General features: G+C 43.9%; 1 protein-coding gene across 4 annotated transcripts in view; it reads left to right on the top strand.

Moving 5' to 3' along the window:
* HMCN1 (hemicentin 1) overlaps positions 1–25,081 on the top strand; it is a 364,148-nt gene that overhangs the window by 205,194 nt on the left and 133,873 nt on the right. For all 4 annotated transcript variants that reach the window (XR_012906027.2, XM_075936754.2, XM_075936755.2 and 1 more), the window contains exons 36-42: positions 785–908; positions 3,155–3,256; positions 5,387–5,563; positions 8,807–8,958; positions 11,139–11,262; positions 19,908–20,083; positions 20,420–20,516. Coding sequence is in view for 3 of the 4 variants with exons in the window: in XM_075936754.2 (XP_075792869.2) it covers positions 785–908; positions 3,155–3,256; positions 5,387–5,563; positions 8,807–8,958; positions 11,139–11,262; positions 19,908–20,083; positions 20,420–20,516 (952 nt within the window). In the remaining variant the exon portion in view is untranslated. The remainder of the gene's footprint in view (positions 1–784; positions 909–3,154; positions 3,257–5,386; positions 5,564–8,806; positions 8,959–11,138; positions 11,263–19,907; positions 20,084–20,419; positions 20,517–25,081) is intronic.

Raw genomic sequence — 25,081 nt, 5'->3', positions numbered from 1 at the left:
TAGGGGGGTAATGTATGCATACCGAACTTGCTAATGAAGCCCGGGATTTGAATTTCCCGGGCTTCATTAGCATAAAGCCGGCGCCGCCATTTTTAAAAGCTGGCTAGTGCGAACCCCGTGCCGCGCGGCTACACGCGGCACAGACTAGATAGTTCGGATTAGGAAGCCTAATCCGAACTATCTGTACACCTCGTTCCACGTTCCTCGTTCCACGAGGCGTACAGATAGTTCGGATTAGAAGCCTAATCCGAACTATCTAGTCCGTGCCGCGTGTAGCCGCGCGGCACGGGGTTCGCACTAGCCGGCTTTTAAAAATGGCGGCGCTGGCTTTATGCTAATGAAGCCTGGGAAATTCAAATCCCGGGCTTCATTAGCAAGTTCGGTATGCATACATTACCCCCCTAGTTCGAAATAGGGGGGTAGTGTAGACATACCCTCAGAGGCTTGATCTGGTGTAAATCGGAGCCTCTCCTTGTAACTCCTTGGCATCGCAATGATCTCCAGCAGGGAACTTGAAGCTGCTCTGATCTATGGTAAACTGAAATGGCTTCTGGCATCCTGCCAGCAGTCCCATGCAGTAGCCTGTCCCTTTGCCACCCAGGTCTCTTCACAGCTTTATCAGGTTGCCAGTCACCATAGTCCTATGGCTCAGGATCTCTGCAGCCTTCGGAACGAGGCTTCCTGTGTGAAAAGAAGATGGAATGTTGTACACAGTGTAAATTTGTACCGTAGCAGGCCTAAGTCCGGAGTCACAGTGCAAAATTATTTTTCTGTTTTGGGGCAGCTGGAGTCTTCAGGCCGCATTCTGCAAATTGCCAAGGCCCTCCTGGAAGATGCTGGTAGATACACCTGTGTGGCAACAAATGCTGCAGGAGAAGCCCAGCAGCACATTCGTCTTCATGTGCATGGTAATGATGTCTCATCCTGTTATTAAAAAGCTCCCTTAAAATAGCCACTTTTTAGTTTCGAACACGTCCATTCACTTCTTCTCCAAGAGCCTCCAAGACATTGGTAAGTAAACTTTGTGTTCCTGAGCCAGGGAATAAGGCACCACTAGCAGAATTACTGATCTGACCTAAATCTTGTGAAAACAAGCATTCTTTACAAGCTTCTGCAGAAATATTTTCTCTCATATGTTAGGCTCCTTTATTTCTTCAAACTTCTGGAAGGCATTTTTAATTTTGAGATTGACCAATAGAAAGAGAAATAAGGGAATTTCAGGAATTATTTGCATGTAAACTTGATAAATGTTTGACAGTGTGTAGTTGTTCATGTCAGTGGGGGGGCCACACTGACTCACTACCGGGCGAGCCTCCTAAGTCCAGGGCCCCAGGCCTGGCTGCAGGCTAAATCTCAGTTCTAAAGGCTTTGGCCTTGTGCAGGGCAGGGCTACAAACAAACAATCAAGCAGTCTCTGGTAATCCAGTTGGCAGTCTAGAGGCCACGTCCTAGCCATAAACAGTCAACCAGTTTGAATAAACCTGTTGGAAGTCTATATGCCCTGGCCCTGGTTAGGGTGGAGCAACAGTCTGGCAAATAGTCCATACGGTAAATGGTAAATAGTCTACAAGGGTTAAAGGCACCCGCCTATGTGTAGGCAGGGCCAGGGGTTGGGTCTCCTTGGTGGCAGAGAATCGACAAGCACAGGGGTTTTTTACCCACAGGAGGAACCTGCCACCCAACGGAAGAGGTGGCAGGGGGGACACGGGCCCTCCCTACTCCACCTCTTCCCAGCCCAGGGCCCTAATAGTGGCAGCACGTGGACACTGGGTCAGCAGGGCTCCAAGCCATAATGCGCTGCCTAGCTGACCTCCATGTCCTCAGCCGCCCCGGGGTCGGCTGTCCATGGGCCACTTCCCCGTTCCCCCTTGGGGTCTACCTGGCTTGGGTGCTGCTCCTTGGTGTCGGCTGTGGATGGTGGCACTGGCAGTGTGTCCATAGGCAGGTAAGGGGTCTGGCCCACTTGGCTGGGCCTTGCACCGGTCCGGAGGGTCCGGGTAGATCTGTGGGCCTGGGCAGCGGCCTCCATAGGTGTATCCTGGGATTCAGGTCCAGCAACGGCCTGGGTGGTCCAACCCAGTCATCCAGCGGAGCATGGCACAGCAGGGCCTTCCTGTGCTGGGGCTGGGGAAGAGCCTCTGCCCTGCTCAGCAGCTGGGCTCTGACTGAGTTGGGAGCTTCCCTTCTTATACCCCCAGCTCTCATTTTCTGTTTCCTGTGGGCAGGGCTGAGTGGTTCTGGCACCGCCCACCCAGGGGCTTTTTTTTGTGGGAGTTTCCTCCTCTGGGTCAACGGGGGCATCATGCTGACTCCCTACACAGTGATTTAAATATACGAACCTCAAAGCTTCAGAACTATTGGCCAGGACCTGAGCCAACTTCCACTGAACTCATGTGGTGTCTTTTTGATGATTTCAGCGGGAGTTGGATTGGGGCCCCTGTGTGGGAAAGAGGTTGACGTGGTGATTTCTTGGTATCTGTTTGATTTTTGAAGATGCATGTTAATACAATAATGTTCAACTGAATGGGAGATTGCAGCACCTACCCACATCAGGGCGGGAAAGAGGAATCTTGCTCTTTCTGTATTTCTAAAGCCATACATATTTGATATTTCCAGCTGCTTTTCTCCTGGGACTGACTCATGCCTTTTTTCTCTAATCTTCCTGTCAACAGTGGTATGTCACTGCCTTTTGTATTTGCTACCTAGAACTTATGTGGGCTAGATAAGGTAAAGTGCTTTGCCTTATTAAAGCTCTATGCAATATTCAGTTCAGCATAGCCATTTTAATAGTGTAAGCCAAGCATGATCAGAAAGCTTAATGTGTTAGAAAGGAGACTTTACAAAACTGACCCCTGCTTACCCTACTCAAGCTGTATGTATCTTGAGTCAAATCCATCTAACTTTACTGACAAAAATAAATTTGTATTCCTGTTAATGCTGAAGAGTCTGTACCACTAGAGAATGGTACAACTGCAGATGGGATCTTACCTAGGGAGAGCCTACAAAAAGGAGTTGTGGAAGGTTCCCCAGACATTCAGCAGAAAAATAAGCACCATTTTTCAGTAAACAAAGTGCTTAATTTACAGATATTTTGTCAAGAGTGTGAATGAAAATGGTAAATGAATTAAACTATGTTTTTACTGTCCCTTCGCAGAACCACCCAGTCTGGATAATGCAGGGAAGATGTTAAATGAAACAGTTATGGTGAACAATCCAGTCCACCTTGAGTGTAAAGCCTCTGGGAATCCTTTGCCAGGTATATATGTTAAAATGAGTCTGTTGACATGTTATCCATTTTTAAAGGCTTCTGATGATAATTAAGATTTTTAGTGTGAACATAAATCTTTAGTGTTTAAAACTAGTGAACTCAGTAACACAGTGAATAAATAATGGGAAGCTCCAATAAATTTGAATGATGTACAGTACATGAAATTTAAAATTCTTTTTCAAGTGCTGTCCCTGTGGACGCTTCACACCCGTTGACAGTGTACCCTGGTGCTGTTTATCGGAGATCTTTGGTAGCAGTACCTGGTTGGGATCTATGTGCACTCACTCCACCCATGCTGTATCCACATCCATGGCATTTCTTCACAATGTACCTATAACCAACATCATGCTTTAGCCAAACATTATGCACTTGTCCCAGAGGACACAGCTGATGCTCTCCTATGCCTCACAGTACTGTCTTCTGTACTCGCTACCAATTACTCTACTCCAAAGTCATCCCACCCACCCCCGCCGTAGGAGCACTGCTTGCCAATCGCCAAGAGTGGAGCACCCACAGAGACAGCACCCAAAGCAGAGAGGGTTTCTCCCCTTGTGCAGTAAATAAGGTTCTTCAAGATGTGTACCCCTCTGGTGCTCCGTTACCCATCCTCCTTCCCTCTACTAAATTGTTCAATCTATGAAGCTTTACAGTAAAGATGGAACTCAAGGGGTTGGGACGTGCATGCACCAAACAGATTCACACATTGCCATTAGACACTGACTGTGCAGGCCAACAGACACTGTTACTGACGATCCCTGATCAGTGACATAGGTTATATTCATAGAAAAAATTTTACTAGCTCTTACTTATAATGCCATGTGTTACTAAATGATGACTTTTCGGTGCATAGCTAAAATTCGACTTTGATTAACTTAACCACCCCCCAAAAAACATAAACCAAATTAACAACAAAATAAAAACATCGCCACCCCCCCCAACAATCTAGTATATAACTGTTAAGATCAGGAAATAGAAGTACAAAAGAAAATCTCATTCCCTTTTTCATGGAGTAAAACTGTGCGTAACACTATGGAGTATCAAATGTTCTTGAATTACAAAAAAGCTTAATTACTACACTGTTGTGCTATAATGCTACTTTACCATATCTTACCATAATTCTTACTCCAAGTCTCCTGTTCAGGTCCATAAGAATTCTTTGTACTGAATGATGGCAGGATTTGGCCTAGAAAACAACAACAAATCACCTTGGGTGTGTCTAGACTACATGCCTCCTTCGACGGAGGCATGTAGATTAGCCAGATCGGAAGAGGGAAATGAAGCCGCGATTAAAATAATCGCGGCTTCATTTAAATTTAAATGGCTGCCCCGATCTGCCGATCAGCTGTTTGTCGGCAGATCGGGGGAGTCTGGACGCGATGCCCCGACAAAGAAGCCTTTCTTCATCGACACAGGTAAGCCTCGAGGCTTACCTGTGTCGATGAAGAAAGGCTTCTTTGTCGGGGCATCGCGTCCAGACTCCCCCGATCTGCCGACAAACAGCTGATCGGCAGATCGGGGCAGCCATTTAAATTTAAATGAAGCCGCGATTATTTTAATCGCGGCTTCATTTCCCTCTTCCGATCTGGCTAATCTACATGCCTCCGTCGAAGGAGGCATGTAGTCTAGACACACCCCTTGTTTGACATAACTGAAAAAATAGGGTATTGTCACATTATCTTGTGTTGTGATCAGCATGCAGTTCTCACAAGTTAGTCAGAGTCAGGCTAATTTATTTCTGGGATGGAAGATGTTCATAGAAAACGTAGGTATTGTAAGAAGGGATTCAACAGATAAACCTTTCATCTGATAAACCTTTTCGACCTTTCATTGAGCTAGGTCCTCAACACTTATGGTCTGTTACAGTCGCAAAACAGTCAATATTAAGAGTTATCACTCATAGCTTTATAATTGTATGATTATTGCATTTTAAACACAATAAATATTAATTAATTTTTAGTTAGCTTTTAGACAAGTTTAATCAGCATTTGAACAAATTCTGAATGTATTAAGATAATTTGGAAAGGTTTTTTTTTCTATTATTGCATACAGCTATTTTTGTTATTGACAATTAAAAAGATACAGTCAGTAATTTTCCCCTCTGTCTTATATACATTTTAGTTATCACATGGTACAAAGACAATCAACCACTCACTGGTGCTGCAAGTGTCACTTTCTTGAACAGGGGGCAAATTGTGCAGCTTGAGAGTGTCCAGATCTCTGACACTGGCATTTATAAATGTGTGGCCATCAATACAGCAGGAACAGCTGAGCTCTTTTACAGCCTGCGGGTTCATGGTAGGTGTTGCATACCATAAAAACAGCTTGAGGAAAAGCATCTATGTGCAATTTGTCTGCTTTTTTCTGTTACACATATTTAATACTCTCCTTCATATAGGCAGCGACTTCCCTCCAGGTGGGGAACGTCTATACTGTGGGGCTTCCAGGGAACGTGTTTGCTCTTCTGCTTTTTCCCACCCCTTTTTCGGGAAAAAGAAAAAACCCACGTAAACCTCCTTTTTTAAGGAAGAGCAGGTTTTTTTTCTTTGAAAAAGTGGGTTTAAAAAAAAATGCATCCAGACTACTTTGAGGTCAGAAGAAGATACGCTCTTCTGCTTTTTTTTGCGGAAGGGCAAACACTCTCTTTTGTGGGGCCCTGTATCTCATTCTATGAGGAATAAGGGCTTGACTGAAAGATATTTTCCTTTTTGAAAATTCTACATAGTCTTGACATAGCCTTAAAGACTAACAGTTTTATTATGGAATGAGCTTTCATGAGTTGCAACTCAATTGAACATGTTTGTCAGTTCTAATATGAGAAAGGAAGTTAGTCAAATCTGTCAGAGAGACTTAAGTGTTGCTGCGTCAGCAATTTGAAAAGGTCTGGGGAATTGTTCACTCTTAATCATTTTGAACTCTACGGGTGTGTTTAGACTACAAGGTTTTTTCAAAAAAAGTGGCCTTTTTTCAAAAAAACTTTCCCTGCATCTAGACTGCTGCTGTGTTCTTTCAAAAGTAAATTGAAAGAACGCGGCAGTTTTTTCGACCATGAAAAACCTCATTTTATGAGGAAAAAGGCCTTTTTTTGAAAATGCTCTTTCGAAAAAAGGTGCTATGTAATGCAAACTGTGCTTTTTCGAAAGAAAGCATCCAGACTGCCTGGGTGCTCTCTTTCGAAAAAGCGGCTTGCTTTTTTGAAAGTACTGGTTGTAGTCTAGATATAGCGTACAATAGGTAATTATAGTATACAAAGAAATCAGACACTGAATCATAGTTCAGTGGTTTTAGAGGAAACTGTATTTAGTTGTATAAAATGAAATCATTGGTCTTTGTAGTCAATAAAAGCCTGATCAAAACCTGTCATTCAGTTGAAGACCGCACTGGTTTCAGGGGGTCTTGCATGCTAATCTATAGTCCTAAACCAAACTCCGCCTTCAGATCTATGCACATACACAACATATTTCAATGGAAGCTTTCCACACTAATCTGCAGCCATAATTTGGCATAATGGTGTCGGGGTTATATTCTTCCACCGAGATGCACAAACAGTATGTAATTCCTTTTAATGTTAATTAACCAGTAATGACTTTGGGCAGTGTCTTTCCTTGGGATTAATGACCATCTGAGAGAATTTGATGGCTCAAAACACAGCCAAAGGCAATTAATCCCACCAACTCATTAATCCCCAGGAAATGTTTGGTGCCAAGATCATTATTGTTGTTAGAAACTAAAAATTAAATAATAACTCCTAAGAACATGAGCCTCTTTTTATGGATGATAGAGTTTCAGTTTAATTTAATATTCTTTGGGTTAGCCAGGTAGATTAAACTCACAGGGTTTGGTTGCCATTCCAGATTAAAACATGTCACCTGGTACTGATTGTATCAAAGTAAATGCACCTAACCAGTTCAATATGTACCTTTTGGGTCTGGGAGGAGAAGCTTTTCTAACCTTTCCATTGATCAGTTTACATTGTGAAGCATGAGATCATAATACTGTTTTTTTACCGTACATGAATATGGCCATAATGTGTAAATTATTTCTCAATATTTCATTATGTTTAAAATGAAAGTTAAGAACAATGAGGGGATAATGGTCCCTAAAGGATTCATATCAGAACATAGGAAAAGTTACATTGAGTTTAATGAACATAAATCTATCTTATCTTGATTTTTATCTACACTCATCACTGTTGTATGTAAGTGCATATCTCACCCCATTAATATCTCTTTTTATTCAAACTCTGTTGTAGAAACAGTATTTTGGTTATAGTAGCTATAGCATAAATTATCACTGTGTTTTCATTGTTTGGAAAACAATACTTCAATCTTAAAATTGATGGGAGTTATAAAAGTATTTGTAGGTGCCAAATCTTTTGAATTCAAATGAAACATATTAATATTATTTCATTACCTAAAAATATTTGTAGTTGTTTCTCACCATTATAAATCATTTGGAAGAATTGAAGAACAATGGATGTTTGTTAAGGCAAAGTGTACGTAACTGCTTATCTTCCAGAATTTCTGGTTCTACTAGAACTTATTTATAAGGCAGAATTAATAGTATGCATCATGGTTTACCAGAAATGGTTCACTCATTAATCCAGTTGAGCCACTAGTTTGCCATGAATAATGTACCTGATTATCATACTCTTTTTCCTACACATAGAACATATGTGAGTAGATCATGACTTGCTTTTCTTTTTATATTAATTAATCATGAAAAGGTCACTGCAAGTGTTACATTTTTATTACTGATACTGAATATTTAAGCTATATTGCTTAGTTGTAATTGATGAGATAAGTCACATGATGCTGTTTTAATTTCCAAACTAGATGAGTCAAACAGTTCCCACATCCACATCCAAATTTTGTTTTCTACAAATAGTCATCCATTTGATTTTTAATTGCATGGTTACAAATATTTGTGGAATAGAAAATTTCAGTCATTTGCATGTTTGTGGAAAGCAAACATCCTGGGAAATGGTCACAAGGAAGGTCAGAATAAGTCATTTAGTGTCCCTTTAGATATAATTCTACCCAGCCATTTACCCGAAGCAAGTAATTTATGATGAGTAATTAAGATATTTTTCATTACCTAGGTTTTGTAGGCACTTGGATAGGATCATTTTTATGTCAATTTCACATAGTTAATTTACTGTATTGCGTATGCATTTGCTTCATTAGATTTAGAAAAAAATGTGCTTTAATACTCAACTGGTATGATCTTTTACAAGGTCTGAATGCAGCATTGTAAACATCTGAGAGAACATTTTCAAATGTTTGTGATTTCTGGTTTCACAGCTGCCCTCTGGGCTATGGGCCCATCCTGCTCACCGTGCTCACACAAGTAGTTCCTGAAGTTATTTGACTGCTTATGTAAGTATAGAGAGCAGGATTTGGCACAGTGTGGATAAATGACAAATGATGTACTGCCTTGCAGTAGCAGGACAAAAAACTCTTTCCAAAAGTACATGGCCCATTTAATTCTGTTCTGATCTATATTCCTCTTTAGTGATTTCAAATGTATTCTGTTTTTCAGTTCCCCCATCAATTTCTGGCAGGAATGAGATGGTGGCAGTGGTGGTTAATAATCTAGTGAGGTTGGAATGTGAAGCCAGAGGTATCCCTACACCCATTCTAACTTGGCTGAAAGATGGTAGCCCTGTTTCCAGCTTTTCTGATGGACTGCAGGTAACTGATGGTACTTGTGTTTTTATTTGTATCTTGACTTGGGTAGTTAAAACCAATTCATTTAAATGGAATTGGATTTTTAGAGTGTTTTGAATGAGACAGATAGTGCCTTTCCTCTCAAAGTTACTGATCAAATCTAGTCTGTGTTCATAGTAACCACAGATATGAAGGTTGTTCCCTGTGACTTTTATGAATTGAATTGATGGTTTCAGTCAAGAGATTTCTACCCCGAAAATTAGCACTTCTTAGAGATGCCAAGGAATGAAAGAAAAAAGAGGTTAAATCATGCTGCCTCTGTGAGATGATTCATTTGAGGTCAAGATGAGGCCACATTGGTCAGGCCAATTGGGAAAGTTTGCACTGCATCTGCCTGTGAAAACCTGACCTGTGGATAAATAGAGGTTGTCAACCTAGCACTTTTTCAATTATAGAAAACGCAAACAAAAATATTCATTGTATTAATTCAGAGAATAATAATCATGGATGAAATGTCAAAATGATAACCAGTGGCATTGTTATACATTATTCTATATGTATTTTATATGTATAAATAATGTTATACATTATTTTACAGTAAAATTGCAAGTTACAAGTACGTGCTAAGGAAGGATTTCTGTTGAGATAGCCAAGATGAGACACAAAATAATAGTTGAGGAAAAAGCAGTCGAGGGAGTTGAAGAAGAGAAGATGGAAAGGATGATTCCTGGAAGAAGTGGCTTTTAAGAAGAGATTTGAAAGAAGGGAGAGAGGGAACCTGGTAGAAAATGGTAGATTGTTCCAGGCATAGAGAAAGACAAAATAGGTGTGAAGCTGAGAGTGAGAGGCTGAAACCCAGATCCTGAAAATGTTGTACCAAATAAAAGAAAGCAGGATCTTATGAGGGGAATAAGGCAAAAAGCCACATTTATTGTAAAGATAATAATAAAAAAATAAAGAAAAGATAGAAGCAAACAACGTTGTTTAACTACTTAACCCATATACATATAAACATTCATTCATCCATTCATTCAGGTTCTGTGTATTGTTATAGTTACCAGCCTGGAAGTTGCTTGTGACAGAATCTGGCCAGGTACTCTGTACACAAGTGATGGGAGTGGGGAGCGAAGTCCTGATCAGATGCGCATCTGAAGCTCCTGGGGGGCTGGCAGCAGAACCTTGGACTCTGATTCCATAGTTTTTTAGTTCAGTTCTTATAGGAATTTCTTCCTATGCCAGTCTATGGAAATTGCTGCATCATGCTGATGTCTCCAGGGTGGCTGCCAGGTGCTCATCAGTGATCTCATCGGGTGGACCTCCAGTACTTGGTTTTCTCCACTTGACACCTTTTGGTTGCACTGGCACCTGACGCCTTCTTCAGCCCTTTGTTGCTGTATTCTCAGGCTGGCACCTCTCAGAACCATTCATTCATCATCCAAGCACTCTCTCTCTCTTACATACATTCCCTAATTAATGTTTCCCATACAGTATTTTGTATAATAATAAAAGTTGTAGTTACAAAAGTTTCTGGGTGGTATTGCTTAAAACATTCTCTGAGTGCTGAGTAAAGTTACAATGTTTTTAAAGAGAACAGGCGTCAATTATGTAACAATGCCTACAGGGCTTGGCTCCCATAGCAGAGTTAGTGGCTCAACAATGCATTGTTACAATGTATCTCTGCAATGTCAATTTCAAGCAGCCCCTTGCACAAGCTTGAGCATGCCCTGGGACACGGGGGGGTGGGGGGGGGGGGGTTGGGCGGGGAAGCTATTTCTGGCTACATAGTCCTAATATTATATTCCTAACAAATTATATTTGAGAGGGGCAATAATTATAAATCTAAACATTTAACAATCTTAACAAATAATAATAATAAATCTAAATAATAATAATAATAAATCTAAACACTTTAAGTTGTGAGGAACAAATTATGGGGAGTCACTTCCACTTGGGGGAATCACATTTTTAATACATTGATACGTTATCCCTACAAAAAGACTAATGAATACAAGTAGCCCAGTTGGCACCTGCATAAAGTTAAGCATGTGCTTAAGTCTTTGTAGGATCTGATTTGGGAGAAGCTCAGGAGAAAGAGATGTAGTAGGAACATATTTTTTTTGCTTCAAAATGAAAGATTATGGTTCTAACTCTGTCACACTGCAGAAATGGATAATGAATATGTCCTTTCAATCTTTCTTTCACAGGTTCTCTCTGGGGGCCGTGTCCTGGCACTGACTAGCGCTCAGATTAGTGACACTGGAAAATATACCTGTGTTGCAGTGAATGCTGCTGGGGAGAAACAGAGGGATATTGATCTCAGAGTTTACGGTGAGCACTCTCACAGCTTCGTATAGTACAAATATTGAAACTGATGCCCACATTGGTTTTTATCCATAATAAAGGCCCAGTTCTTACAGTGACTTTAAGGAAGGCTGGGCCTAACAAACATAAATTAGGAAAGAGACCAGGTGTAAGTAGGAATATGTTCCTCTGTTCATCTACAAGACAATTATAGCAGAGGCAGGGCAGTGTACACTTCTTCCATACTTCCCCGCCAGTGTTTAGCAGTTTTCAACTGGTAGGACCTTTTCTAAGGGTGTCCACAACTGAATGTACTTGTTCTCTCTGGATATGTCTAGACTACATGCGTCTGCTGACAGAGGCATGTAAAATAGGCTACCTGATATATTCAATGAAGCCAGGATTTAAATATCCCCCGGCTTCATTAAAATAAAAATGGCTGCCGCGTTGTGCCAGCTCAGTTGATCGTCAGTTCAGTTGATCATTGGCACAGCGTGCGAGTCAAGACATGGATCGGTCGACAAAGGAAGCCTTTGTCGACCGCTCCCTTAGGCCTCATGAAATGAGGTTTACTGGAGCGGTCGACAAAGGCTTCCCTTGTTGACAGATCTGTGTCTTGACTCGTGCGCTGTGCCAACGATCAGCTGAGCCGGCACAGCGCAGTGGCCATTTTTATTTTAATGAAGCCGCGGATATTTAAATCCTGGCTTCATTGACTATGTCAGGTAGCCTATTTTACATGCCTCTGTCAGCAGAGGTATGTAGTCTAGATATACCCTCTGTGATTACCAGCAAAGATGAGAGATTTCACCAGCTATGACAGAGTTCTCTGGCATGCATGGTAGTGATGCGTGCTTAAAAAGAGCATTGAATAGAGGCTGATCTGGGTTAAACTCAGGTGCATGGCAAGCTTGAGTACTTTGCAAGCTGTCACCAAAAATTGTTAATACTTAACTCCAGTAGGTAGAATAATTAACAAATGAGAGGGAGTGAAGTATTTGGACTCTTGGGGGCAGAAATGGAGAAACTTGGTACTTACATGGTCAAGGTAAGAGTTGGAAGAAGTTTGTTGACATGTATCCTGTAAAATAATTAGATTCATTTTAATTCTTTGTTCCTTCAAAAACAAACGGTCTGTTTTATTTTTAGTCCCTGCTTCTCAGCTTTCTAGCTGAAAGGAAAAGTAATTGCTGAAAAATATTTGGAAGTAAAGTAGTGTTCTGCAGTAACAGGTCAGCTTCCAATTTTCAGTTCCATGAACTGTCACAAAGAATCTAAATAGAGATGTAGCCCTGTTAGTCTGATCTTGCTAAAACAAAAGGAAAAACTATGTAGGGGCATGTATACACTACCCTCCTAATTCGAACTAGGAGGGTAATGTAGGCTACCGCACTTGCAAATGAAGCCCGGGATTTGAATTTCCCGGGTTTCATTTGCATAAAGCCGGCCGGCGCCATTTTTAAATGCCGGCAGTTCGAACCCCATGCCGCGCGGTTACACCCGGCACGGAGTAGCTAGTTCGGATTAGGCTTCCTAATCCGAACTAGCTGTACTCCTCATGGAATGAGGAGTACAGCTAGTTTGGATTAGGAAGCCTAATCCGAACTAGCTACTCCGTGCCGGGTGTAGCCGCGCGGCAAGGGGTTCGAACTGCCGGCATTTAAAAATGGCGCCGGCAGGCTTCATGCAAATGAAACCCGGGAAATTCAAATCCCGGGCTTCATTTGCAAGTGCGGTATGCCTACATTACCCTCCTAGTTCGAATTAGGAGGGTAGTGTAGACATACCCTCGCACTTTAAAGACTAACAAGATGGTTTAATAAGTGATGAGCTTTCGTGGGCCAGACCCACTTCCTCAGATCATATTCTGGAAGAGAATTGGCATGATAAGGGGTGATAAGTGGGAAGCTATCTTTGTAATGGTTAAGGTAATTAGCATCTTTGTTAAGGCCCATTCGTAAAGTGTCAAATTTAAGCATGAAAGAAAGTTCTGAAATTTCCCTCTGTAATTTGGTGTCTCTTTGAAGTAAGATGCATGTAGTAAGGTCGTTAAGACTATGTTCAGGTAGGCTGAAATCAAAAGCAACTGGTTTTTCCTTTTGAAGACATCTGATGTGCCCACTTATCACCTGATTAGCCATTCATTGACTCAAATAGCTATTCCTTCCCTCTCTCCCCCTCACCCCACCTTCTGTACTAAATCTGATTTGTCAGTTTAATAATGTGTTCCCTTTTTCATTGTATTCCTTTGGTATATATGGTCATGCCAATTTTCTTCCAGAATATGATCTGAGGAAGTGGGTCTGGCCCACGAAAGCTCATCATCTTTTAAACCATCTTGTTAGTCTTTAAAGTGCTACATAGTTTTTTCTTTTGTTTTTACAAGGAATCTAGGCCTTTTGTAAATTCTACAGAGAAAGTAAGATAAACAGATTTTTTTACAGTTACTATGTTTCTTATCCACAGAGAACAGACTTTTCCCCTAAATTATTTCCAAGCTGCGATATCAGCTGTTCTGTTTAGTACTTCCTGTGATAAGAAAAACAAGGCTATATTGTGGCAGGCGGAGAGGGTGTTTCTTGAGAGCTGTATTGCCGGTGTATTGAGTACTACCTTGGGGCAGTTTTAATCTCATATGAACTAATTAAAAATGTCTTTTGTTTTGAGTTAGGTTTGTGGTATTTCTCACAAAGTGGATGATGTAATACCCTTTATTGGACCAATTTATATGGTGAAAGAGACATGCTTTTGAGCTACACAGTTGCAGTGCTCTTTAGGTCATTTTGGATATTTCTCTCAGACAATCCCAGTATTTCATTTCTCTTCCCCATATTTTGTTTGGTCTTACACATTATTTATAAGTCTAAGAGGGGTTGATTTAGTTGGGATTGGTCCTGCCTAGAGCAGGGGGCTGGACTTGATGACCTTCTGAGGTCTCTTCCAGTTCTATGATTCTATGATTCAAGGAGTAGCCGTGTTAGTTTCTAATGGAAAAAACTTAAAAAACAACGAATTTGTTGTTTTTAAAGTTTTTTCACATTGTTTATAGAATGCTATGGTTGCCCAATTAAAAATAAAGGAAAGATAAAAATAAATGTTGTTGCAGCATCCTTTTGTGTCGCTCTGCAGACTGCAGTTCAGAGTCGAGATAAAAGCTTCATTAGACATGTGGCTACGTCTAGACTGGCATGATTTTCCGCACATGCTTTTAACGGAAAAGTTTTTCCGTTAAAAGCATTTGCGGAAAAGAAAGTCTAGATTGGCACGGATGCTTTTCCGCAAAAGCACTTTTTGGGGAAAAGCGTCCATGCCAATCTAGATGCAGTTTTGTGCAAGAAAGCCCCGATCGCCATTTTCGCGATCGGGGCTTTTTTGCTCAAAACAATACCATGTTGTCTACACTGACCCTCTTGTGCAAAAGCATTTGCGCAAGAGGGCTTTTGCCCGAATGGGCAGCATAGCATTTCCGCAAGAACAGTGACAATCTTACATGAGATCGTCAGTGTTCTTGCAGAAATTCAAGCGGCCAGTGTAGACAGCTGGAACGTTTTTCCGCAAAAGTAGCTGCTTTTGCGGAAAAACTTGCCAGCCTAGATGCAGACGTGCAGTGTGACTGAGTGTGGGGGTGCAGGAGTCAGGGCAGGGGCATGGAGACGTGGGGGCTCAACGCAGAGGGCTGCAGTTGTGGGGGGTGCAGGAGTCAGGATTGCAGGGAGATGAGGGGCTCAGGACAGGGGGGTTGGGAGGGTGGGGGTGCAGGAATCAGGATTGGGGGCTGAGGAAAGGCTCAGAGTAGGAGAGTGTTGTGGGAGGATGCTAGAGTAAGGTTTGGGGATGAGAAGGGGCTCCAGGCAGGGGGCTGTGTGGGGCATGGGGTTAGAGGGTTGAGGAGGGGCTGAGGGCTGAGGATACAGGGAATGCAGGAGCCAACAGGGATCCGGACAAGGCTGGATGCAGTGGGGACTGCACTGGCTCCTTGGGACTGGCCGTGGCAGGGGGGCACGCTGTCTGGCGGTAGACAGGAAACTTATGTCCACCCCTGCCCCTGCTGCCTGTTGGGGTTATAGCTGTCCCGGTCCCCATCTCTGGCCCCTTGCTGTGCCCCCCTGTGGTCATTGCATAGTATACTGCTTCTGCTAGCAGCACCTTCCCTTTTTGGTGTTATGAAAAACAATCATGTTCCAGGAACATCCCATTTTCCTGATACAACCAAACCCTTGCATTACTTTTAGTTAGAATAAGGGGAAGCTGCCTACCGAACTTGGAGGTCCTAACGCTTGCAGTTTAGGAGAAGTTCTTGATTAGACTCGCACACAGACAAATGTTCTTAAATATATAGTAGTAGATGTGTCTCCTTTAAAAAAATAGCAGTATAGGGAAGGAAGGTAGAAACAGCACACGAAGTTGCTTTTTACAAATACAACAGTACAGATATAGTCAGGCTGTCTTAACTTTGTAAGCTTCAGAAGTGTAGCCAAGTTAGTCTGTAACAGGAAAAACTTAAAAAACAACAAATGGTCTGGTCAACAACAGCTGAACATGGGCTGTGTCCACGAAAGCTCATGATACCATCTACATGTTTTGTTAGTCTTTAAAGTGCTACTAGACTATTTGTTGTTTTTTAAGTTTTGACTTTTTATGTTATTTCAATATTTTATCAAGAATTTTACTCAGAAGTTTACACAGCGGACACTTTCAAAACTGCTTAGGATTTTTGGAAGCCTAGTTCTGTCCAATCCCTCCCAAGTAGGTTTGAAGATCTCAGTCTATCATGGATAAGCACACACTTACAAAAGGATCCGTACATGTACTTTCCATTTGTACAAGGGCAAATAGTCAGACTTAAACAAGGACACAATAGTTCAAGCCCTTATAAGAGTATCTCACTTGGATAAGATCTACAGGCAGTCCCCGGGTTACGTACAAGATAGGGACTGTAGGTTTGTTCTTAAGTTGAATCTGTATGTAAGTCGGAACTGGTGTCCAGATTCAGCCGCTGCTGAAACTGACCGCCAGTTCTGACTTACATACAGAATCAACTTAAGAACCCCAGGCGTCCCCAAGTCAGCTGCTGCTGAAACTGATCAGCAGCTGATTCCAGGAAGCCCGGGGCAGAGCAACTCTGCCTCGGGCTTCCTGTAGTCAGCGCTGGTCAGTTTCAGCAGAAGCTGACTTGGGGATGCCTGGGGCAGAGCAGCTGGGGTGCTGCTTGGTTGCTCCAGTAGCGCCGCTCCTCGGTGCTACTGGTCCAACCCAGCAGCACCCCATCTGCTCTGCCCCAGGGTCCTGATTCAGCCACTGCTGAAACTGACCAGCAGCGGCTGAATCAGGACCTGGGGCAGAGCAGCTGGGGTGCTGCCGGGTTGGTCCAGTAGTGCCCAGAGCGGCGCTGCAGGACCAATCGGCAGCGCCCCAGCTGCTCTGCCCCAGGGTCCAAAACAAAAGCCTGGTCTGCTGGGGGGGGGGCACACTAGCTACGCCCCCCCCCCCAGCAGACCAGGGACACGGGGAGCAGAGCCGCAGCAGCAGCGGGGTGCTGCGCCTCTGAGGCTTTGCTCTGGCAAAGTCTCAGAAGCGCGGCACCCCGCCGTGGCTGCAGCTTCAGTCCCAGTGCCCGTGGTCTGCTGGGGACGGTGCCCAGCAGACCACAGGCACCCGGACTGAAGCGGCAGCAGCAGCGGCGGTTCCCCGCGCTTCTGAGGCTTTGCTCTGGCAAAGCCTCAGAAGCGCGGGAACCCGCCCGGTGCCCCTGGTCAGACCAGGGGCACCGGAGCAGTTTACGAACGGGGCTTTCTCGCCCCGGAGCTCGCAGGTAGCAATCCGCCACCTCGACCTCTGGGGCGAGAAAGCCCCGTTCGTAAGTGCGGATCCGACATAAGTCGGATCCGCGTAAGTCGGGGACTGCCTGTATTCCTATAAGTAAGGATCTGCAGGATTTGTCCCTCATTTAAAATCTAAATCTCTTTTCAAACTTGGTCATGGATGTATTCCTCATTGAGTATTACTTAAATGTGAAGATAGTTACTTTTTAGTTACCTGTGTGACGGTGTGTGTGATTTCATTCCTCCCCCCCCCATTTTTAAAATGAGGAAAGTTGTGCATGTTTTTTACCTTTTTACTATTCCAAAATAGCTTATGAGCTTTCAGACTCCCCCAAAGTATTCTCTGTGTAAGGGGAAAGTTTCACCCCCAAAGGTGATTTTTTTTCAAGACGTTATACACATATGAAAATGGAGAGGAGGTATGTGACTGAAACTGTTTACACTTAGTTAGTGCTTGTTTTCAGCAAATATAATAACTAAGAGCAAGTACCATATATAACAAACAGAGGATATAAGAGAGAGAGGTCACTACATTAAATCGTTACACAAGACCTAGAGGTCACCACATGAAATTAATAGGTAGCAATAATAAATAAAAGAAGTATTTCTTCACACAACGCACAATCCGCCTGAGGAAGTCCTTGCCAGAGGTTGTTCTGAAAGCTAAGTTAAAAAAAGAGCTAGATAAATTCACAGAGGGTAGGTCCATCAATTACTGTTAGGAATGGTGTCCCTAGGCTCTGTTTGCTGGAAGCTGGGAACGAATGACGGGATGGATCAGTTGATGATTAGCTGTTCTGTTCATTCCCTCTGGAATATCTGGCATTGGCCACTGTCAGAAAACAGGATACGGGGCTAGATGGTCTGTTCCAGTGTGGCTGTTCTTACGTTCTTATGAACTAGCAGTTGGATCTCCCTGGTCTGGCCTCCTCGGGAACTGACCAATCCCAGATGAAGGATTTTGCCATAATGGGGAGGTAATTTTTGGACCCCTACCGCCAGCCCCCTCCCCCCCGGCCTATTTGCTGGCCTGCCAGCCAGCTCCCCACCTCCTGCTTGCCCTGCTGCCATGCCAACCACATTGGGCAGCCATCGCCGCTGTGGCTTCAGGACCCACTGTGCAGCTCTGTACACCATGCTGGGGTTCCGGGACTTGCAGGGCATCCGCGTGCTGAGGCTCTAGGACCCTCTGGGCAGCTGTGCGCAATGGCTCCCTGCCCCACCAAGCTACCGTGGCTCCCAGCCCCACTTGTGTCGGGTCTCCCAACCCCGCTGGGCAGCCCTGTTGTCATGCGCTGGGCAGCTCCACCATCAGCTCATTGCAGTAGCCCACTGCCCTGCCAGCCCCACAGGGATCCATGCCATTCGCCCTCCAACAGGACTCTCTGGTCCTGCAACTTCCATGCCAGACCATGGATATTGCTGGACCAGAGAATCCCAGTTAAGAGAATTTCAACCTGCAGTGATTATTAAAATATTAAGTATCATTCATTTGGCTAGAACCATAAAAATTCGGCCCCCTCTGGGCAAAATTCTCACTTCCCAAAGGTCAGAAAACGTTGCAGATGAGTAAAATGAAGTTAGGACATAAAGTTCCTACTGCTGATTTCTATTAATGTACCTTTAAGGAACCTAACATGAGATCATTTCAACATTAGCCATCATGCCACTGCAAAAAAGCAGATTAAATCTTGTCTTTTTTTTTCTTCATCTCATTGCTCCTTATTTTAGCCCTTTGAACCATATTTTGTTCCATGATTCTAAATGTCCTCTGACTTGTCAGGCTTGGAAATTTCACATTTTTATGTGGTTTTCATTTGCTAAATTATATTAACACTGTTTGCCTACTTGCCTTAGGGTTTGTCTTCATTAGCACTTTTGTCAGCAAAACTTCTGTCAGTCGGGGCATGAAAAAGCACACTCCTGACTGACAGAAGTTTTGCTGACAAAAGCACCAGTGTGGACAGCTGGCACTGCTTGTTGTGGGTGGCTTAATTATACTGGCAAGTGAAATCTACCCCACTGTCACACAGTAGTCAATATATAGGAGACCTTACAGCAGCACTGACTGCACAGCTGTGGTGGTACAGCTCTGCCACTGTAAAGACTGTAGAGTAAACATAGTCTTAGTCTATATCTTCACCATCTCCCTGCAATCTGAGTTTCACCATTTCCATCCACTTGAAACTTCACTAACATACCTCTTTTGCCATGAGAACCCTTTGGGCAATTGGGGCAGTACTCATGAATGACTCTGATTTGTGATCATAAACCAGCTGTTTAATATGCAATGTGCCAAACTGGCTGATAGCTGCTCTCTTATTTGGTGTGTCTAAACTACATGGCTCCGTCGATGGAGCCATGTAGATTAGGCTGATCAGCAGAGGGAAACGAAGCCGTGGCTTCATTTAAATTTAAATGGCTGCCGTGCTGAGCCGACAAACAGCTGATCAGCTGTTTGTCGGCTCAGCGTGCTAGTCTGGATGCTCCTGCGCCGACCTGAAAACCCTTTATCGACCTCCCCGTTATGCCTCATAGGATGAGGTTTACCGGGGAGGTCGATAAAGGGCTTTCATGTCGACAGGGGAGCGTCCAGACCGCCCTGATCTGCCGACAAACAGCTGATCGGCAGAGTGGGGAAGCCATTTAAATTTAAATGAAGCCGCGATTATTTAAATAGCGGCTTCATTTCCCTTTGCCGAACAAACAAATCTACATGACTCCGTCGATGGAGCCATGTAGTCTAGACGTACCCATTTTTATGAGATGGGGTATACTAACTGCTAAGTGTGCCTTATGAGAGTCTTTGTGGGCCAGGGGATTTATTCTTTGTTTTACGTGTTGTTTTAGTTCCACCAAACATTATGGGAGAAGAACAGAATGTCTCTGTGCTCATCAGCCAAGCAGTGGAGCTGCGCTGCCAGAGCAATGCCATTCCCCCACCCAGGCTGACCTGGCTCAAAGATGGCCAGCCTTTGCTGACAAAACTGGGCCTCAGCATCTCTGAAGATGGAAGCGTCTTGAAGGTAATGTTCACTAGTGAGAGTCCAGGAGTATCTACTTCCTGGGCTGCTTAGGAGTCATGAAGGCACTAATCTTTTTCCAAGTTATCAGCTACCCGAGAGATCTTTACAGTGTCAGTCCCTTGATGCTAATGTCAGTAATGGATGAGTAATGAGGAGCACAGATTCCTGGCTGTTTAGGGAGTGTATCATTCCTGCTATATTTATGTTTAAAGTTTTAGGTTGACTGGTGTAAAATTAAACAACTTCACCCTAATAACATTTAATACCTAATAATGTATACACAAAATAAAAACCTACTCATCTAAATGATAATCAAAGGTTTCATTTTATTTCTAGATTGAAGAAGCTCAGGTTCAAGACACAGGACGTTACACTTGTGAAGCTACAAATTTTGCTGGGAAAACAGAAAAGAATTATAATGTCAATGTTTGGGGTAAGTCTTACCAATAATATATTAAGTCTGGTGACAAAACTCTAGAAAACCCGTGAAGCATGTTACTTGGGTACACTGTGTATTTTATATGTAGTTCATTTCTCAAACCTAAAATTCATACCTATGTATTGTGATAATGGGGTGAAGAGAGCAAAAGTACACTCTTGCCCACATAAAAACTGCTGATTCTGTTTTATTATAAAGATATTAAAATTGTCCTGCTTAGATGAAATTTACCTCAGTGCACGGGGTTGAAACAAGGCCCAGTGTTGCACTTAGAGAAGTGGAACTTGCAGAACTTTGTTTGGGTGGCAAGGCAATGTGCCACGTTTATTGTGAATGCTGAATTCATGAACTGTCCCTAGCTGTTAAAATTATCCACCACACATGCACATACTTCTACAGATGGGATTTAATTACCAGTTTTAGTCACTCATAGTAGCCCGCTGGCCAGATGGTCTAGACTCGAGGAGGGGAACCGAGTCGGGTTGGTGTACCCTGATCCTCCTGGAAGATGACTGTAGAACTGAAAGACCCAATCCTATAGTTTTACACCAATGTTTTTAAATGTTTTTGTATGTAGAGCCTGCCCTATCCCACTGCCCGAGACTGCCTTTAAGTTCCACGTAAATTCTCAAAATAGAGTGTAACCGGGACTTTGATGGGCATATATGCCATGTGCGGTCCTTGGTACTGGCTCAATTTTACTTCTTTTGAACAAAAAATAGAAACTAAGTTCTTTCTTTTTCCTAGTGATATATTTCTTCAGTTCACATATTTTGAGCCTCATTTTGGCTTCCCATATGCCAAGTTAGGTGCAATTACTTGTTCCCTCTTAAATCTAGTCATCAAAAGGGAAGCCAGTTTTTTTTTCAATCTGGCTCCGTATGTACAAAGCATGATATTCTAGTAGAATATTATATTTTCCTGGACCCTCACAAACAGGAATTTATTGGAAAAACAGATGATATAAAATCTTAATTTAGATCGGCATTTATATGATGGCTCAGGGCTGTGTTACAATGTGAATGATGTCTGTGATGTACTTAGTCTGTGAACAGAGAGAGGACTTTTCTCCACACACTTTTCACTAGCTGCACATCCAGGGCCAGCCTTAAGCCAGTTCAGCCAATTTGGCCAAATCGGGCCCTGCGCCTAATGGGGCCCCGCGCCCCTGCACCCGGAAGTTGGCTCCCTTGGCTCGGCTCCCCCTTACCTGCGTACGATGCCGGCTGCTGCTGCCATGCGCACCGTTTGCAGGTGAGCGGGAAGACGCCCAGGCGTGACATGACGTCACGCCCGGGATTTAAAGCCGAAAAGGCGGCAGTGCACGCAGTTCTGAGTCTGTCCCCACAGAAGGCAGAAGGTAAGGGAGGGGGAAACTAGGGGGAAGGGCTGGGAGAGAAAGGGGCTTGGACGATGGGGGGAGGGGGGGAAGGAAGAGGCTTGTGCCGAGGGCGGGGAAGAAAGGGGAAGGTACCAAGAGACAGGGTGGATAGAGCAGAGGAAATGGGGAAAAGGGCAGACAATGAAATAGATGGAACAGGATTAAAAAGAAAAAGGAAAAATGGTCAGAGTAACAAGATATGAAAGGTAGGAGGTAAACAGAGGAACCAGACAACATGGACTAGGGGGAAAACAATAGTAAAGGTGGAGACGCTGGTCTGGATCCTCAGGTGCCTGAGAGCTTTGCTCAGCACACTTGAAGAGATGCATTGCAGAAATACTGGTCTCCTCTGATCCGTGGAGCAGAATTGGTCTCTGGCACAATTTAAAGCAACTAAAAGACTACATCTGTTTTTCAATGTATTTCTGGGGCAAGCTCCAGCAAATTTTCTTCATCTCCACTCCCTCCACCTTACCTTTGGGATTGACAACCTGTGGAAGATTCAGCCCCTCAGTCAATACAGCTCCATTCAATTTCCCATTTTTCAGTTTAATCTCAATCATCTGGTAGGGAGCTTTCAGATCTTATTGGGGGAGTACATTGGCTCTAACTCAATCTAATTTTTATTTTTTTGAAGTTTCCTCCGAGAAGGTCAATATACAGATATCACTGATTCTAGACAAGGGTCTGAGCCTGACAGAAAGAGCATAGTATTCTAGGGATATAACATTCTGACTACTTTTGGGTGCTATTGGATCAATAACCATCTTTAAACACAATTTTTGGGCTTAACATGGCTTCTAGAATACATGAATACCCGAGGGAGCTGACTTCCGGGTGCAGGGGCGTGGGGCCGGCCGAATCGGCCTAAGCCGGCCCTGGGGGAAGGTACCAAGAGACAGGGTGGAGGAGAGACAAATGCCAGGGGGCCAAGTACAGACAATGAGGAAAAGGGCAGGTGGGAGGGGTGACAGGGTGATGCTGGGAGAGGAGAGGAGAGGGTAAGAGCATTGGGGACTAGAGGGGGAGGCGGAGGTGCTGGGAGAAGGCTTGAAAGAAGGGGTGGGCATGAGAAAGGTGGAGATGGAGTAAGGCATGTGTGAGGGCATAGGGGTGTGAGGGGAACGGGGGCAGAGAGTGGTGAGGGGATGGGCATCAGGGAAAAAGAGGGCAAAGGAGGCCAGGGCAGCAAGGGAAGGGGAAGGCACAAGGAGGGTGCAGGGCTAAGGGAAGGTGCAGGTGCCAGGGGATTCTGAGGGTGAAGCAGAAGGGCAGACACCTGCAGGGGAGGGACCAGCACCAGAGGAGAGAGGAAGGGCAGGTGTGTAGAGGGAGTTGTTAGAAGAGGGGTAGCTCACGTGATCAGAGTGGGGCTACTGGAGGAGTGGGCACAAGGGGGAGAGAAGGGCCGGATGAGGGGGGCAGGTCGCAGGAGGGCTGAGGGCAGTGAGAAGGGCAGGAGTCAAGACAGCAGAGGAGGGTGAGGAGTTGGGAGGCAGCAGGCACCAGGGGAGATGATGGAGCAAGGAGAGGAGACATGGCAGCAGAGAGAAAAGGTAAAGCTTTATAAAATATTTATTAATAACTTGGTTTGCTGCCCATGGCCAGTTTGTTTGCGCCCCGCAGTGCAGTTTGGGCTTACGTGGGGATCAACACATGGCCGGCGAGTGGGAGCCAAAACAAAAAAGTAGGCAGTGTAATGATCTTCTGTTGATATGTGTTTTAGTAGTTAAATTCTTGGACTGTCATTGCTCATGAAAAGTGCTGTCACGTGGGTAGAAATCGGGTAAATATTGCATTTTACTAATATCAGCAGACTGACTTAAATGGGGCCTGTGTGTTGTGTAGTCTTGCCTTAATCTTTGTATTCATGCCTGTCAGTGTGAGAAAAGCTATTTGTATATATTTGCTTGCATATGCAACCACACTTAGGGTACGTCTAGACTACAAGCTTCTGTCGACAGAAGTTTTGTCGACAGATACTGTCGACATAACTTCTGTTGACAAAGCGCGTCCAGACTACATTGAGTTCTGTCGACAAAGCAAGCTGCTTTTGTCGACATGGTAGACTGGACGCAAAGGGCAGTTTCCATTCTATAACACCTTCTGTCGACAGAAACTCTGTCGACAGAAGGTGTTATTCCTCGTAAAATGAGGTTTACATACGTCGACAAAACTGCTGAGTTCTGTCGATGTTATGTCGACAGAACTCAGCGGTAGTGTGGACGCAGGTATAGTTTTGTCGACAAAAGTCCACTTTTGTCGACAAAACTCTGTAGTCTAGACACACCCTTAAGTTGAGGCCCTCAGCATGTTCTGTATCAGTGTGGCCCCTGGAGCTTCCAAAGTTGAGTTGCCCTAGCTCATCCCTGACAGGTGTCTGTCTAACCTGGTCTTAAATATCTACAATTTAAGCCCATTGCTTCTCATCCTAACCTCAGAGGCCAAGCAGAACAATGTTTCTTCCTCCTCCTTATGATACTCTTTCAGATACTTGAAAGTTGCTCTCATATCCCTTTTTGGTCTTCTCTTTTCCAAGGTAAACAAGGCCAGTTTCTTCAGTCTTGCCTCATATCTCATGTTCTCTAGACCTTTCATCATTTGTGTTGATCTTCTCTGGACTTTATCCAGTTTCTCCATGTTTTCTGAAATGTGGCGCCCAGAACTGGACATGATACTCCAGCTGGACATGATACTCCAATGTAGATGACTCATTCCCTGCCTAGGGGACGTGAGACTGGGCGGGTTAATTTCCAATCCTCCTGTTTATTCTTTTCCTAAGGCAGGAGGGCACAGTAGTTCTGATGGGGATTGGAGAGGGGATGGAAGCCAGATCGAAGATAAATGAGCCCTGGGAAGTGAGCCAATTGAAAGGAGACTGGGCCTGTGGATGCCTTGGGGGTGGATCAGCAGCAAGGGCTTGCTTTGGGAAGCCCCCTCTTTGGAGGTGAATGTGGCAGCATTGAGACACCACCCAGAAGCAGACGCCACAGACACTAACTGCAGATTCATGGGATGGCTCTCACAGATCTTGCACATGCATAAGATGATATGCAGGGGGGGAGCAGTGGCGTAGTGAGGGGGCCGGAGGGGCCAGTTGTCCCTGGGAGAAAAATAATATAAAATTTAGTTAAAAATAGATGTCACATGTTTTTAAAAGGAATACCATATCTCCTAT

Source organism: Pelodiscus sinensis, chromosome 9 (assembly GCF_052426305.1).
Source record: "Pelodiscus sinensis isolate ZL-2025 chromosome 9, ASM5242630v1, whole genome shotgun sequence".
Lineage (NCBI taxonomy): Eukaryota > Metazoa > Chordata > Testudines > Trionychidae > Pelodiscus > Pelodiscus sinensis.
The sequence above is the reverse complement of the archived record's forward strand: the minus strand, read 5'-3'. Positions and strand labels throughout refer to the sequence as shown.